Source organism: Dermacentor variabilis, chromosome 7 (assembly GCF_050947875.1).
Source record: "Dermacentor variabilis isolate Ectoservices chromosome 7, ASM5094787v1, whole genome shotgun sequence".
Classification (NCBI taxonomy): domain Eukaryota; kingdom Metazoa; phylum Arthropoda; class Arachnida; order Ixodida; family Ixodidae; genus Dermacentor; species Dermacentor variabilis.
In genome coordinates, this window is record NC_134574.1 from 145,858,774 (window position 1) to 145,874,583 (window position 15,810).

At 47.8% G+C, this 15,810-nt stretch overlaps 2 protein-coding genes across 2 annotated transcripts in view; one reads left to right on the plus strand and one right to left on the minus strand.

Moving 5' to 3' along the window:
* Positions 1-15,810, plus strand: part of LOC142588103 (retinol dehydrogenase 14-like) — a 169,166-nt gene that overhangs the window by 54,210 nt on the left and 99,146 nt on the right. The gene's annotated exons all lie outside the window — the stretch shown is intronic.
* The window catches only part of LOC142588101 (retinol dehydrogenase 11-like), a 35,678-nt gene that overhangs the window by 14,487 nt on the left and 5,381 nt on the right, over positions 1-15,810 (minus strand). The window contains exon 2 of the mRNA XM_075699567.1: positions 1,842-2,052. Coding sequence (XP_075555682.1) covers positions 1,842-2,052 — 211 coding nt within the window. The remainder of the gene's footprint in view (positions 1-1,841; positions 2,053-15,810) is intronic.

Below are 15,810 nucleotides of genomic sequence, written 5' to 3' on the forward strand. Positions count from 1 at the left end.
ACTTACTAGCGTTTGCAAAACGTCGGATTAAAGTATAACATCGGTACGGTATTACTACGGTAGTACGGTATTACCATGCAGTCGCACCATGCAACGCTAATGGAGCCAAGTTGTGGCCCGATTGCTAGTGGGAATCTTAACAAGAAAAATAAAGAAAGGTGCACGAGAAAAAAAAAAAAGCTGTGACATATATACAAATTCTGACGCGCTGAAAAATTAAGCAATGAGAAAACGTTTCCTCTCTAGTATTCAAAGTGTAGGTGAATTCTTTATCGTGTAGCGCTACGGTGTCTTGGCTGACACATAAGTATTGCCTCGCTTCTTTAAAGGGCCCCTCACGAGGTCTGGCCATTTTGAGCTGACGAGCGCAGTGCGTGAATACAATGCACAACAGCGATCGTGTCTGCTAAGTATAGCATCCTAGATACTTGCCGCGGAAATTTCAAGAGCTTAAATTTCAAACAGAACGCCGTTTGCCCATCCTCCTCGCGGGCGCCGCGCTCCCAGCCACGGAGAGTTGACGTATATCGCGCGAGTGCGCCCACGTACGTGGCAGTGCCATGACGTCACTCGTAGTGACACGTGACTTCGAGATTTATTCGAGGCAACATCAGTTATTTGTATGATCTCTTCCTTCAATAGACGGAACTAATGTTTAGAGAAACAATAAAACATACAAGCCGAATGTCCGCGTGTTTTTTTTTTTTTAACTTCGTGCCCTAGCGAGAGAGATGCACTTTCGTTTCGTCCGCTCGTTTCCACGTCGTGCAGTCGCGCGCGCAGAGAAGGAAACTATGCCATTTTCTACCGCGTTCACGCTCTTTCATCCTTTCGCGCTTGCCTCGGTGCTCGTGGTTGCGGCACCGATCAGGTGTTCTCGCGCAGAGCGCGCAAAACCGTCCGCTGCGCGAAACGAGACTAAACGCACCAACTCGCGCGCGCGACAATCACCGGAAGTGCGTCACTCCGTAAAAGCGCACGCGCGCGCGCGCGTGAGAGAGAGAGAGAGAGAGAGAGAGAGAGAGAGAGAGAGAGAGAGAGAGAGAGAAAGAAAGCGGGGCCCGTGACGCATTCGTCACTCGATTCCCCAGCTCTGGTATGGGAGAACGCAGGGAAGGAATTTCATTTGCGGAGGCTAGACGATGGGCAAGTGGAGAGAGTGTCTGTATTGCCGGTGGGGTGCTCGCCTCCTGAAATTATCGGTTCGCGGCACTTCAAATATTTCTGTCTCTGCTATGTATAATTTGAAAAAAATAAATAAGAAAGGTTTGTTGCTGTAGAACACTCCTCAACAGGCACGTAAGAACTTGTAACGTATAACCAAACTTTTCTACGTGTTCTGGTAAGGGGCCCTTCAAGCGAAAGAAAAAAAAAAACCCAGTCTCACGTGTGAGCTGATATCTCTGTGCTTAAACAATATCGCTGAATCTTTGAATACGCGATAAGAGTTGCACGATCTGCAATGCGCGGCAAAACGGTCTTCTAGCTATACTGAAATCGGCGGTGCCGAGGGGATGCAGCTTTCTAAACCGGAAAACAGGCGCTCAGACGGAGCAATCACTGGCCCTGAACGTGCGGCTAACTAACCTAGCGCAAAAGGATAGAAAGTCGGGCGAGTTGGTACGGTAACGTGATCTTGAATTGTATATCGCGCAGTGCCACAGACGGAGACTAGAAGCCGACAAGACGAGCGCTCGTCCTGTCTGCTTCTAGTCTCTGTCTGCGTCACTTCGCGCTACAATTCAAGATCGTGTTAACCAACCTAAGCCTGCCGCACCGATACCACCACCGACACGGCCGCGAGGCAGCGGCACCGGCTGAATGGACGTAGAGACGTATACCGGCGTTGGCTCCCGTGATGAGCACGGTGCGGCCGGTCATGTCCTTGTTGGAGGTGCACGTGCCCAGGGTGAGCCGGCTGTACACCTTGCACGCCACGCACACCATGGCGACCACGGCGACCACGAAGGAGGTGGCCCAGCCGAGCAGCTGGTACAGGGAGACGTCGTGTAGGCGGCCGGCCACCACGTCCACCAGTCGTGGCTCCGCAACCTTTATCGAAAAAGAAAAGGGGGGGGGGGTGGAGATGGGGAGATGACTGTATTTATCTTATCGTAATCGCTATAGCAACTCTGCTGTGCCTCAGTGCAGGACAAAACAACGTTCCTGTACCTGTGGGAAACGCGCCTGTCCCGCCTAAGCGTCAGATCCTTTCCTTCATGCTTGATGTTCTTTATCTGAGCCATTTATTTGCCCTTGGATCCCAGTCTTTCGCCGGTAGTGCGCGTGTTTACGTAATCTGTATGTGTGCACGTAGTAAGTGTACATGCACAGACGTCATCGATGGTGGCTTAATGCGGTGAAGTCAACACGGTGCGTGCTATGTTGGTCCGCTCGTACACAGCAGCGCTGTGTGAATTGCGAGTGTAGGACAGCAACCATGGTGTCTAGAACATCATGTGAACGCTTGCTGCGTTGATTCACTCACCGAGAGCTTTAGTCGCCTCGCTTTACTAAACAACGGCTGGTTTTAGATACTGTTGTAAACATGAGAAATAAATTCATTCATTCATTCATTCATTCATTCATTCATTCATTCATTCATTCATTCATTCATTCATTCATACTTCCTAGCTGTAAAAGGAAACCGCATTTGCAGCTCAGACGTACGATAAGGCGGTAAAGCGGAGAAGAGGGAAAGGGCAAGCTTGCCAAGGGTTGCAGAGATTGCGTTATGGGAGGTCGGCCGCAACCGCGCCCTTCGGACGAGGATGGAGAAGGACTTCTTTGGGAAGTCGCTGAGGCTTGCGTCACGTGACCGCTTCGACGTCCGTATGTGCTGTTTCGGGCCTTGCCCGATGCCGCGACGCAAGCGGATTCCGCAACACACGCGAATTGCGGGAAATCCAATTTAGAGAGAAAGACCGACACACTCCCCCCTCCTGAAACCCGTAATAAAGGCTGCCTTTGTCAGACACTTCGTGGGTCTACTATCAGAAGATGCAGAAGTTCGGCTGGGACGGAGCATTTAAGTTTTGTTCGTCTTCACACAGCGGTCAGCTAGAACTGCAACGACAAATCAAGAAGCGAATTGCGAGAAATATGGGAGGGAAATAGAGGGAGCTGAACGGTAAAGAATGATAAAGTACAACATGTATGGAAAGCGAAAATGCCTCTGCCATCCTGTAAACGCCGGTAGACTGGGACGACCCCATATAAGGCGCGGTGAAGAGCTGAACGTAAGGCCATGGCGAACATCCCTGACTCGGGATTAACTGCATTAGATAGCGGTGTTGCATTTCCACATGTTTGGGCATTTTACAAGTAGACCGAACAAATGTTCAGTCTGTCGTTCGATGTAGGCAGACAAACATACGCAGTAGGAACACAAACACATAAAGTGCAAGGTTGTTAAGAAGCCGCTCTCTATACCAAGACCCAGTGCTATAGCTTTGAAGCCTCGCTTCGGACAGAAAGGATGAATATCAAAGATGTTTTAAGACACAGTCGTCATCTGGGAGTGAACTTAAAACTTTTTCTCCGATCGAGTCAACCGAGCGTTGTAAGGTCACTCACGCTTGATGTTGCCGTACGCTCCTCGTACGCTCCGCTCCGCCGTACGCTCGCCGTACGCTCCGCCGTACGTCGTACGCTCCGACGTACGCTCCTCGTATAACGCCCAGAGGGCCACAGAGATTGCAAGTAAATTTCACGTAAATAGGAGAGAAGAATGGAGGTCACGCCGTGTAGTATTTGTACATTCGTTTCCGATTCGTCCGTCATGAGTACGTGCCAACAAATCAGCTAAACAACAATGACCACGATCACGAAGACAGCCACAGCAACAACGGCAACATGCGACGACGAACGCAACACGTTATATCGGACCTAACGAAGTTCTTTCTCATAACGGAATTAAGGGGACCCAGAAGACTGACCGCTCGGCAAGCACCGCCAGTGAATTAGCCTGCAGCCCCCTGTCCTTGCTTGTCTTGCTTACGAAGTTCCCGGGGGAGTTACATTTACGCCCTCAGCAAGAACACGTTACAATATGCCATATATTTATAGGACCCTCCAGCTGGCACTAGTTTCGTTGGGGATTTGGGGTGTTTGACAAGTGAACTGTAATGTTAAGTGTAAAAAAAAAAAAAGAGTCCATGCTTCAGTTCAATGCATGGTGCACGTTCTTTATATCTGAAAACATCAATAATATGTGCCTACAGTATACCATATGCTACAAAACACTTATTTTTTTCCTGGCTAACTGTACTGTCAAAAAATAGCTGACCGGAAGTTATCTGGGATAACGAACGCGCTGCTGCCACATCGCGGATGCAAAAAGGTCTTATCTGTTGCCTGCGTAGATTTGCCTCCGCTTCTCTCACGGAAACGGCTGGGCGAGAACAGTCCCCTATATACATGCAAGCTGTGTTTCAGCCTGCTGTATTCGCGTGCACCCAGCTGTGTTAATAAACAGGCTTCGCTTATACACAGTTCAACCTCACTCCCTATATTTCGAAAGCCCGAGTCTCTCTTCTTTAAAGACAGCTTCGTCCGTTCGGCAATGTCCGGTTCATTTCCTACTCCAACTTTCCTAGTGGACGTGAAATTAAATCTAGGTCCCCAACCGTGCTCCGCTTCCGGCGCTCACTGCGTCAGTCACGATGACGTCGTATATACAGCTGAACGCCGGGGAGATTCGAGTGACTGTCCGAGCGTCACGTGACTCGGGAACTGCGGCGCAATGGCGCCTATCCTCCGTGACCGATCTGGATATCGGCTGCGGAAGTTGTGCTCAACGATATTCTGCTGCGAGCGGACAAGTTCAGTACAAATAATTCTTCAGCTCATAGCCAACTATTGAAATACATAACACATAGAATAGCGCAAAGACGAAATGATCTTTGGAAAGCATCGACAACCGGTCCCCTTCTGAAAGCTTTCTTTCAGGTTTGTGGCTAAAATGTATACTCCGCGTTCCAAGCCATGAAGGCCATTGTGGGATTTTAATACGCACTGCGCTTGACATACGACTGTAATAAGCGTGTCGGGAATTTTCGCAGTATGTTTGTTATTCATACATTTCCTCTTCATGTCACCATCGCCTTCGCTTTCTCCCTTTCTTCTTGTACCTCCTTACCCTTCCCCCTTAACCCAATGCTATGTAGCAGGCTAGAACATAGTACTTCAGGCCGACCTCACAGCTCTTCTCTTGTAGTAAGTTTCTCTCTACATGTATACATTAAATTGCACGCTGCCTCCAATCCTTTTGCAAAATAAGGTCGGAATAAATTAGGTAAGGTGTTCATCCCGGATATTAAGTCGGATACGTGCGGAGCTGCATAGAAGCTGTTTCGTCAGATTCGTGCCGAGAGTTTTAGAGAAAGTGTACTCCATAATTTGAACCCTAGAAGCACCACTTCACGAAGCACCACTTCACGAAGCACCACTTCACGGGTTTTTGCGTCGTCACAGACGACGCAAAAACCCGTGAAGTGGTGCTTCGTAAACCGCGAGATGACATGAAAAATCCATGATGCTGCTTCTACACGTACGTGCCAACTGACCACATGATGTTTTATCTTCACCCCTTGTGCTTAACTAGGAAAAAAAAAAGAAAAACGCTTTCTGCGGCAAAGCACATGAAGAGGCAGGCTACTTGCTTGGTGTGCCTGGAGCTGTTGATTTCGACATCTAGCCGTGGTACTTAAGCAAAAGAATTGCGCAGATCCATGCACATGCTGGAGTCTACGCGAAGCGAAGCTTTCGCGAAGTGGCCATAAACAAATGCTATAAAACTGAATGCGTAAGGTCTCCTTATTGTCATCCTATATTCAACGTGTAATATAATGCAGTGTTCAGGTTTATGCACGGGATCGCGGGATTGAATCCTGGTTTCGGCATGCATGAGCATTTCGATGGCGGCGAAATGCAAAAAAATACATAAAATAAATAAAAATTAATAAGACGCCCGTGTGTACCGTGCATCGGGTGCAGGTTAAAAAAAGAAAGCCCAGGTGGTCGAAATTAATTAGTAGTCCTCCACTAACGGCGCGCCTCCTAATGAGATTGTGCTTTCGGCGCGTATAAAACCCTCGAATTATTTAATTGTACTGTTTTATGCACAAAGCTATTCTCACGCGATGCCAAAAATGCAAACAGCCAGCAGCGTTCTTGCGAACGCACACCGTGAGACGTCGACGCAGTGACGTCACGATGACGAAGTCGATGTTTGTGATGCATTCCGATGAGAGGATGCATGCGAAGGGAAGAACGACGCCAAATCCAGCGGCAAGTGTTGGCTATTATTTTCCCATTTGATCCAGCACCACCTGGATAGCACAAGGCCTGTTCACTCCGATCCATGACATCATGCTGCTGGCCCGAAATTTGCATTGCCAAAGCCGGCATGACGAAGGCAGCGACGTCAAAATCACCGCGACTTACTCGGGAGCATACCCATTAGATTCTGTGACACTCGGGCCAGTAGCATGACGTCATGGACGGGAGCGAACAGGCCTTGCGCTATCTAGGTGGCGGTGTTTGATCCCTGCGCCTTTAGCCTCTCGCGCGGGCCTTGCTACGCGAAGTGACACGTGCGTCAGCAGTCTCAGATATCTATAATTTGCTTAGGCAAACGAGGTGGGCATACGCTATAGCCGTTGTTGCCTAATCGTTAAAGCACGTTAGGTAATTAAGACCAAGGTTCGATCCTGCTATGAGACACGCGATTCCTTTTATTTTCTCTGCAAGCGTTGTTCGGCACGGCAGCAACAGACGCAGGTCACCAAAATCTGGGAGGGTGCATACACCCTAGGAAATGCTCGCTAAACAACTTCCTTTTCGCGTTCGTATCGTACCAGTCAGTGAAACGAATAGACTCGAAAAGCGATTATGCCCTTTACGGGCATCGTGATTTGTCGGGATACACTAACTCGTAAGTGTGGTAGAGGAAGCTGCTGCTTCGCGGCCACGGTGTTCGCGGCTTCTTGTTCTCTCTACAAACGCGGAACCGGAAGCCGGACCTTAACCAGCGAATCTAATCCGACTTCGCAGGGGCGCGCACACTTGCCTCTGTGCCTTGCTGTGTGAAGTGGGTCACTGTTCCGACAGCCCGCGCCCGCGCACGAAGCAGATATAGAAAAAGAGAGAACGAATGTTGTCGAGACAAACTTTGAAGGCAGATGACGGAGGAAAGGAGCAGTTGAGTTCAGCAGGCCGTTTATTCTTTTTTTTTTCTCGTTTTTTTTACTCCTCGTTTTCTATTTTTATCCTCCGCGGACACTGTCGCGCTGTCGTCGTCCATCGTCGTCTCTGTCGGTTCCTCTTTTAGAGCACGTCAAGCGTGTGACAGATTGAGGACGCGGCCGTGCAACGCGGATTTCGGGTCCGTCTTCACACGCAGTTCCGTGCAGTACACGGAGTACGCAGATGAACGTCCATGATGGTGCCAGAGAGACGACAACCCCCCCCCCCCCCCCTTTATTTTTTTCATCTACACCAGTTACACACTTCAAGCATCCCGTGTGCAAGGTGGGTGTTCCAATAAGATGGTGACGGTGTTCGCTATCGTTGAAATCTGTCTTTGTAGTCATAAGGATGCTACGTAGAGGTTTCAAGCTAACTAACCGAACTTTTCGAGCGATTCCTGCGGCACTGACACACATCTCCTCGACTGATGGGAGATTTCTTGCGATGTAATGGAAGAAAAACGTTTCTAATAACCATACTTTGCTACACCATATAACAACCACACTCCATATTCATTTTTTTTTGCGTGACAGTTTATTTATTACTTCACATGGCTATACATTTACTTCTTGATATCCACATTATACCAAGCTTATACGCTGGTGTTCCTGTGACAACGTAACTATTTATCGGTTTAAAAATTTAAGGAAGCTGGTACGAACGAGTCAACCTACTTATTTCACTCGCGGCGAATGTGTGTTGTGCTACTGGCCACGCGCTTACGACTAACGCTACAGACCGCATTTAGCGGTTTGTTCGCGGAGCGCAAGATAGATGGCGCTACCAGCTTCAGCGCCGCACTGCGCCATACGACGCCTTCCGAGTTCGGTGGAACGCCCGAATCACCGCGGGAGAGAAACTCCAATCCCGCCCAAAATAACACGGTTACGCCCGGAACTGCGTTGCGCTGTGCGCGTTGCCTGTGTAACGCCTCGTGCCTTCGACAGTGCTGCAGACGACTTGTGAGACCGAGTATATTGTTCGCTGTTTGCTTGATCTCAGTTGTCGGAGAACGCGGTGAAGCGAGAGGCATGCACGAAGCGATCGCTCTTAGCTGCCGGCGCTCTTCATCGCGCCGGCGTTGTCACAGCGAGTTTTCGTGGTCGCCATTGGTATCTAGCTGTTCATGTTTACCCGTGCCTACGTGACACCGTGTGCTTGTTAACTTAGTTGGTAGGTAGAATGCGGCCAGGTTATAGTTGGCAGATAAACAAGTTATTTCCCCTCTGCTTTCCATATGTTGTCACTGTCTGTTGGCTTCATGTGCTTGTGACATGCCTACATGCACGCCTATATATGCTCTATTATTCTACTTTGTCTGATTTTACATTTGATTATGTTCCCTTGAAATGAAGAAAGGTCTGTGGTTACGAGTTCGAGCGCATGCGATGCATAGTATTATGGTAGAGGGGGCTTCTTATGCTATGTCGTGGTCACCTTTTCTCCCAAGCTTGTAAACTGTCACACTTGAATAGGCTTCAGTTTCAATGTCTGCATATATAGGGAGTTAAACCCTCCGTTGACTTCGGGCGTTGCGGCTATTTGGCAGCCCTCCCGGACATCTGCGCAATATGCTCCGCGCTTTTGGAGAACACTTGTGCGGAGGCGTGTGAATGTGCATCCCCGATTCAGAGGCTCTGTCTGCCGAGAAGCCTCACGTCAGCGTCCACCTCGAAAGCCAATCGAGAGCCGAGTATGGGACGGCCGCTTTTCTGATGATTGAAGCGGAGACCGTGCAAGGATGCCTACGAAGAAACCGCACCGTCAAGGCCGCCAAGCTGGTAAAATAAAAAAAAAAAGATGATGCAGCCACTGACGAGGGACTGAAAGGAAAACCGAAACTTTGGGCAAGAGCGTAATAAAGAATACATGAGACCTTCGTATTCCGCTTCGCACACTATACATCAAAGCATTTGATTTAATTGACCATTCCAAGCTTGGTATAGACGTTTTCATGAGGGAAAGCGAGAACCCTTTATTTGCTTATGCTTGAATGAATCCCAACTATCCTCACGCTGAACATTCAGACGCATCAGTAGAATGCATTCAATCGATCAGCCATCCTCTCTGCACTGTGCCGCTGGAATAGATAGGGACACGCGGCAGCTTCTTGCGATGCTCTTGCGCAGGGCTCACGCGCGATTTGCACAACCTATAGCGGGCATTATGCCAACTCCCGGGGCATTCTCGTTGAAAGCGTCTATAAATCTTACGAGAGTGTTCAAAAGAACTTTGTAATGACACGTAACTCAAACCGGTGTCACACGGCGAACTTTTGATAGCGATGAACCCCAATCCGGATCGAAATTCTAGAATGCCAGTGGCTGCCTCGCGCAGCTTTGCGCGAAGGAGCCAATCACGAACGAGAAGTTTGATCCAAATCGGGCTTGATCGCGATCGAAAGTGCGATGTGTGATACCCGCACAAAGTACAAGATACTTTTGTGAGGTTTTCCTCCTGGAAGTTAATACTTAGAAGCATTCAGAGGAGCGATTTCTAAATGCAAGTCCTCCTAGCTAGAAACCCTCATAGATGTTCAAGGATCTTGTTCGGTTTCTGCGAGTGTTTTCTCTGCGTTTTCGAACGCGTCCGGTATAGCCAAAACAATCCGAAAAAGAATTTTGCCAGCTTCGCGCGTCTTTTAAGCTAATGTACCGAAAAGAAAGAAACTGTAGTAGTCGTTATAAGTGTGAGGCAGGCTGCAATTCGCTAGGTCATTTAACTGTGAGCAAGGCCCGACGACAGAATACTGACTGTACGCCCGCCGTGGTTGCTAAGCGGCTTTGGCGTCGCGCTATACTAAGCACAGAGATCGCGGGATCAGATGCCGGCCGCGGCGGCTGCATCTCGATGAGGGTCGAAACGCAAGAACGCCCGTGTACACTGCAAAATAATTTACACCATTAAAAGTGAAAGGGTGTAAATGTGCCTATAACTCACACCCTTAGGGTGTGAGCAAAACGTGGACAAGGTGAATGCTGGAGCCAACGTTACGACAAGTGGACTTGTCTTCTTCAAGTGCACTTTTCTTGAAGAAGACAAGTACACTTGTCGAAACGTTGGCTCCAGCATTCACCTTGTTCACGTTTTGCTCATCGTCTTGAATTTCCATCTCCCGCATTCCCCGTCTTTTCTCCACCCTTAGGGTGTGAATTATATAACTTACACCCTAAGGGTGTCAGTTATAGACACATTTACACCTTTTTTCAATTTTAAGGGTGTAAATTACTTTGCAGTGTATATACCGTGCATTGGGTGCACGTTAAAGAACCCCAGGTGGTCAGTGTTATTTAGGAGCCCCCCCCCCCCCCCCCCACTACGGCGTGCCCCATAATCAGATCGTGGTTTTGGCACTTAAAACCCCACAATTTAATTTTTAATCAAAATACCGAGCCTTGGTATCGCGATTGCGTAAGCCCATGGTAGCGGACTATCCGCTTCTCTTGGAACCGAATGTGCGCTTGCTCAGCGTAATCTTAGGCAGACGTCATTAACATCAGCAATATATTTAGCCGTTACCATTGAGATCAGATGTTTGTTTTCACTCTGTTAGGCCTAAAAAGCCACCGATCAGCCACAAAAGTTCTTCGAATTCTGCCTACCAGATGGCGCCACAGTATTTAAAGTTATTTGAGGATTGGTGGAAGAAAAGTCGGGAAACGACAAAAGGCGGAGACGTACAAAAGCACAGTTAGATATAGGGGATCAAAAAATTTGGGCGTGATAGTTCATAGTGTTTTTTTTTTCCTTTTTCATTGTTTAACCTAGGTAGGATATTAGGCAGTATACACTCAGTTTAAGAACAGTTTACACCCTTTGGAGTGCCCCTTCTGCCACACAACCATAATCTTCATCTGCCTTGATGCGTTTCCTTTCTTTAACGCTGCGAGCCCGGTACTTTCCAGTAACGAACGGCACGCGCGTTATCAGCATGATAGCATTGCCGACAGGAAATGCTATCATGCTGATAACGCGCATGCCGTTCGTTACTGGAAAGTACCGGGCTCGCAGCGTTAAAGAAAGGAACCGCATCAAGGCAGATGACGATTATGGTTGTGTGGCAGAAGGGGCACTACAAAGGGTGTAAACTGTTCTTAGAGTGTAATAGCAAGAGCTTGGTGGCGCCACCCACCGCCCCGTTGCAAAGGGGACGGTCATAGCATCCATCCTTCCATCCATCCATTGATGTGTTGGCTACGCAAAGCACTGTAGAAAGTCTTGTTCTTCAACGAACCGATAATTCACTTTTACTATGAAGCGCAGTACGTGGTGAAGGCATAATAACAATAATACTAATAACCTGTACTGATGAATCAAGTTGTAGGTAAAAGCTGCTTTTCGTAGAGGCAACTTGACAAAGGCCCACAGCTACCTTTGTACAAAACAGTCAACGGCAATTCCAACAACACACAACAACACACAGCAAAACTGTAAAAGAAATACCGAATATATCTTAGTTTCATAAGCAGACAGTGCTCAAGAGCAAATAAGGGGGGCCAATGTAGTTTAAAAACCTAACATGTGGCATTTTCTAAGCTCGATCGCTGTATACTGTGGATGATCTATGCTAGCTTTCAGACGCTTACTAAGTAATGTAGGCATTATGTAGGACAATTTATCTTTGGAATATTTTCTTTTTTGGGGTTTACTCTTTCTACATTTTTTTATCTCGTATTTAGGAACGTAATGTTTGGCTGCACATGAGAAATATCATGCAGAAAACGACAATTTTATTTCCTTTCGTGCCTGATTGCTACACATAATTTTCCCTTTATTTATATATTTATTTATTTATTTATTTATTTATTGTTTCCCTGATTTTCCCTTTATTCAGATAATTTAATGGTGTATAGAGGTTATCGACAGGTATAATTTCAGTCTGTTCAATCAGCTCACCAGCGTGGGCGTGGTACGGTAGGTTAAAGAAGTAATCTGATATATTTTTTTTTGCCTCAAGTATAGTTTTTCTGCAAGTTCTTAAATGTTGTGGAGCCCAAGAATGCCACGAGATGAACGCTAAGGCGTTGAGGTGTTCATTTCGTGAGCGCTTAAGCGTTCGAGATGCCACGAGATCAGCGCTTAAGCGTTCATCTCGCTTAAGCGGTTCGGTCCGGCATCGTGCGAAAATTGCGACATGGCGTTTCATGTCGCAATTTTCGCACGATGCCGGACCGAACCGGAGGCGTTCAAAGTGCCACAGTGTTTCATTGCCAACGCACTCTGATCTTTATTCTTTTTCGCCATCATGTTCCATACCTATTTCATTCCCCTCACCCAAGTGTGCAGTAGGAGATAGCGCACTAGCCGGAGCTGGATCTATAGTTCTTGTTTTAAGATAAACAAGTGATCTTCTGCCCCTTGTTGTCCTGTCTGGAGCGCGGAAGTTTAGAAAGCCGCCGCATGGCTTTGCCTGTACACATTCGCCTATTTTTTGCTTTGATTTAACGACGGTGCCAGTGAACCGGAGTGTCATTGTGGACATCGTCGAATTCTGCCATGTTGTCGAATTCCGTAGGGGCGACATCTTTGAGCCAGTCAGAGAGGACGCGTAGCCGCCCTGTTCGCCAATCAGAGCTGCCAAGATGGCGAATTTGGCAATGTGGCCAAATTCGACAATGTTCAGAGTGGCACCCCGGGACAGAGGATCAGTAGCTGAACGCCTGCTCTGCAGTTTCTATGAGGCTCTCAGCAGGTCTGCGACACAAGTTTACTACACAGTGATGGTGGTTTGGAACGGGCGCACGTGCAATACTGGTTGGTTATACAGCACTGGGGCGGAATAAATAACGTGCAGCAATCCTAAGTTATTATCGTCTGAGCGCCCGTGCGAGGAAGGGGCCGATAACTGAAGTTGCTGGGTACTGTAAATGCTCAGTTCTAACTTGCGCAGAGATTTAATTTAGCGGCGTTCGATATCAGTCAATTTAAACCTGATTTAGTTCAACTCTGGCCTGAATAAAACACACGTACGTGTATAGTTAATCCGGTTTGAAAAGGTGGACGCATTAACTTGTCCACGACTACAAATTCGTCCATCTTGCTCTCTTTGTCTGAGGGCGCATGGATGCTTCGACATACACAATCGCGCGGTGCTATGAATCTCCGATATTTCATCGCCCATGATGGAGCCCGTTTCCACATAGACTAGCGTGTCTTGCGTACAGAACGCACACTTGTCTATGCGGAAAAAGATGCACTGTACGCCAGGGATATTAATGAAAATTAAAAAAAACGCAGTGAGCAATAGTGGAAACGGTTGTAATTATTCGTTTCGTTTCTCTGTTCCCCCCGCCTTTGGGAAAACGCCCTAATTCGCCTTCCAAAACGTACGTGCGAAGTTATACCAAGCTTGGAAAACGGCTACGCAGAGCGGTTCGTCACCGCACTCCCATGTTAGGCGCGTTCTCGTGCTTGATCCATTAAGCCTAAGTGAAAGCGCATGAGCGAACTATCTATAGCAGCAGCAAACTATATATATGGCCCTTCTTGCGGAAGCCGCGTCCGCGGGACAAATTGACCGCCGCCAGTGCCACTTCCTCAATCCGCATTGGCGAGTGACAGAACAATTCGATTCCAGAGTGGGCAGTCCGAGATGAAGCGACTTTGCCGTTCCTGGTGTCGCCCTTGCTAGCCTGTCCGAAACAGCCATCGCGAGGCTGAGACAGTAGTACGAGCGAAGCTACCCACACGAGCACCGCCGATTGAGTCGTGCTCGGTCGTTGACCCTGCGGGAACGTAGTCGTCCATCGCCGTCGACGTCGCTCTGTGTCGTGACGGTAGCCCGGATGACTCAGCCGAACCTAAAGTATCTGAGCCATCTGTGTTTGTCAACGTTAGGGTGCGAGAAGTTGATGCACACATAAGCTATATATAGCAATACCGAATTAGTTTTTTGTTTGCATTCTTTCAAGGTTGCATTTTCATTCAGCACGCACAGGGAGGTGAGTTCGCTGTTGGTTCAAGAAAACCAAAGTGTTATAAGAGTAATATTTTTTTTTGACAGCGTTAAGTGTGCTGTTTTGTCCCATGTCCCTAATGTGGTAAGATTTATTGGTTCACGGGGAGAAATGAAGTTTTATATTTCTTTCGCCAACTTTCTGAGGAAAGTAAATCCTACCACACGAAGTCGGACAACACGATCGACAAAATTATGAAGCAGTAAGTAGACGTTCATAACTATAACTGTCAAACTATCGCGTTAGATATTTCGATGCATATACAAGGTGGTCAGAGTTCGTACAAAAGTTTGGAACAATATGGCTTTTCTCATCGCAGGTGGGGCGTGAGCTCGTTGTCGTGGAATTTTTTTAAAATCTTTACGGGTAAGGGACAAACTATAGCATCCTCAAGCGTGCAAACATTGTTACCGTGTTCGTGAAAATATTTCCAGGGCCGAATAATACGGTGTCTGTTTCTCGGGTTATTTTTAGTTCTTCGCTGTAGCATACGCTCGTCTCCCCTGCCAACGGGGCAATGTTTTTGTCCCCGTGGGTCATCATCGCCGCTGTTCGCGTAGCCGGAAACGTAATAAACATGCGCATACATACATACACAGTGCATCAGCGAGCAACAAACAGCGGCTGAGGCCGGAAAACAACAAACACCACGCCACTTCAGCCGCAAGGAGCGACGGATTATCAGAGCGGGGCGAATCACACTCCGCCAAGCGGCAGCTTCGAGGAAGCCAGCCACTTGTTACGTCTTACAGTGCGTCACCACACGCCGTGCATGCTAGCTTCTTTTGCGCAGACGCCTGCCTGGAAAGCAGAAACCGCAGGAAGTTACGAGGAAGACGAGCGAAGGAACTGGAACCAACGTGAGGAAATGTGGCGTGAATCTGGCGAGGAAAGTTTTTGCGCATGCGAAAAACGAGAGGTCGTCGTTGCGTGTCACGACGAAGTAATTCGGTGTCGTGGAGAAGGTCCTTCGTATAGCGCCGTACACGCAGAAGGTTGTCGACGTAATACGTTGTCACGCTCCTTTGTTTGTCGTTACTTCGTCTTATTACTACGGTGTCTGCGTGGTTCACTTTCTAATAGAGAGTCGCAACATTCCTGCTTTGGCGACGGATTCGCTGCATTTGTTTCTTTGTAGTTACGCTCGACAAAAAGAAGGGAAGAGTTTATCCCCTCTCGCTATCTCTTTTTTAAATTTTATTACTCCCACCTTTGTTCACTATTATTTTGTATTATTACTGTTATTTTTTCAGCCTCTTTATGCCCCTCCCATCAATTCTCGTACTTAGGCTAATCAGCAATCCTGTCATTCATTCATTCATTCATTCATTCATTCATTCATTCATTCATTCATTCATTCATTCATTCATTCATTCATTTAAATTGTGGAGCTTAACGATCCCAAAACTGCATGGCATGGTTTATGGGGGACGCGGTGTAATACCTGGAGGTGTCTGGTTCAGTTTTGATCATCTGGGATTTCGTTAACGAGCCCCCAAATTATGGTGCGCGTGTGTTATGTCCCCTATAGGAGGTCGCCTCCGCGGCCGGGAGTCCAATCCCCGACCTCGTTTTCGGCTGCACAACGCCATATCTACTGATC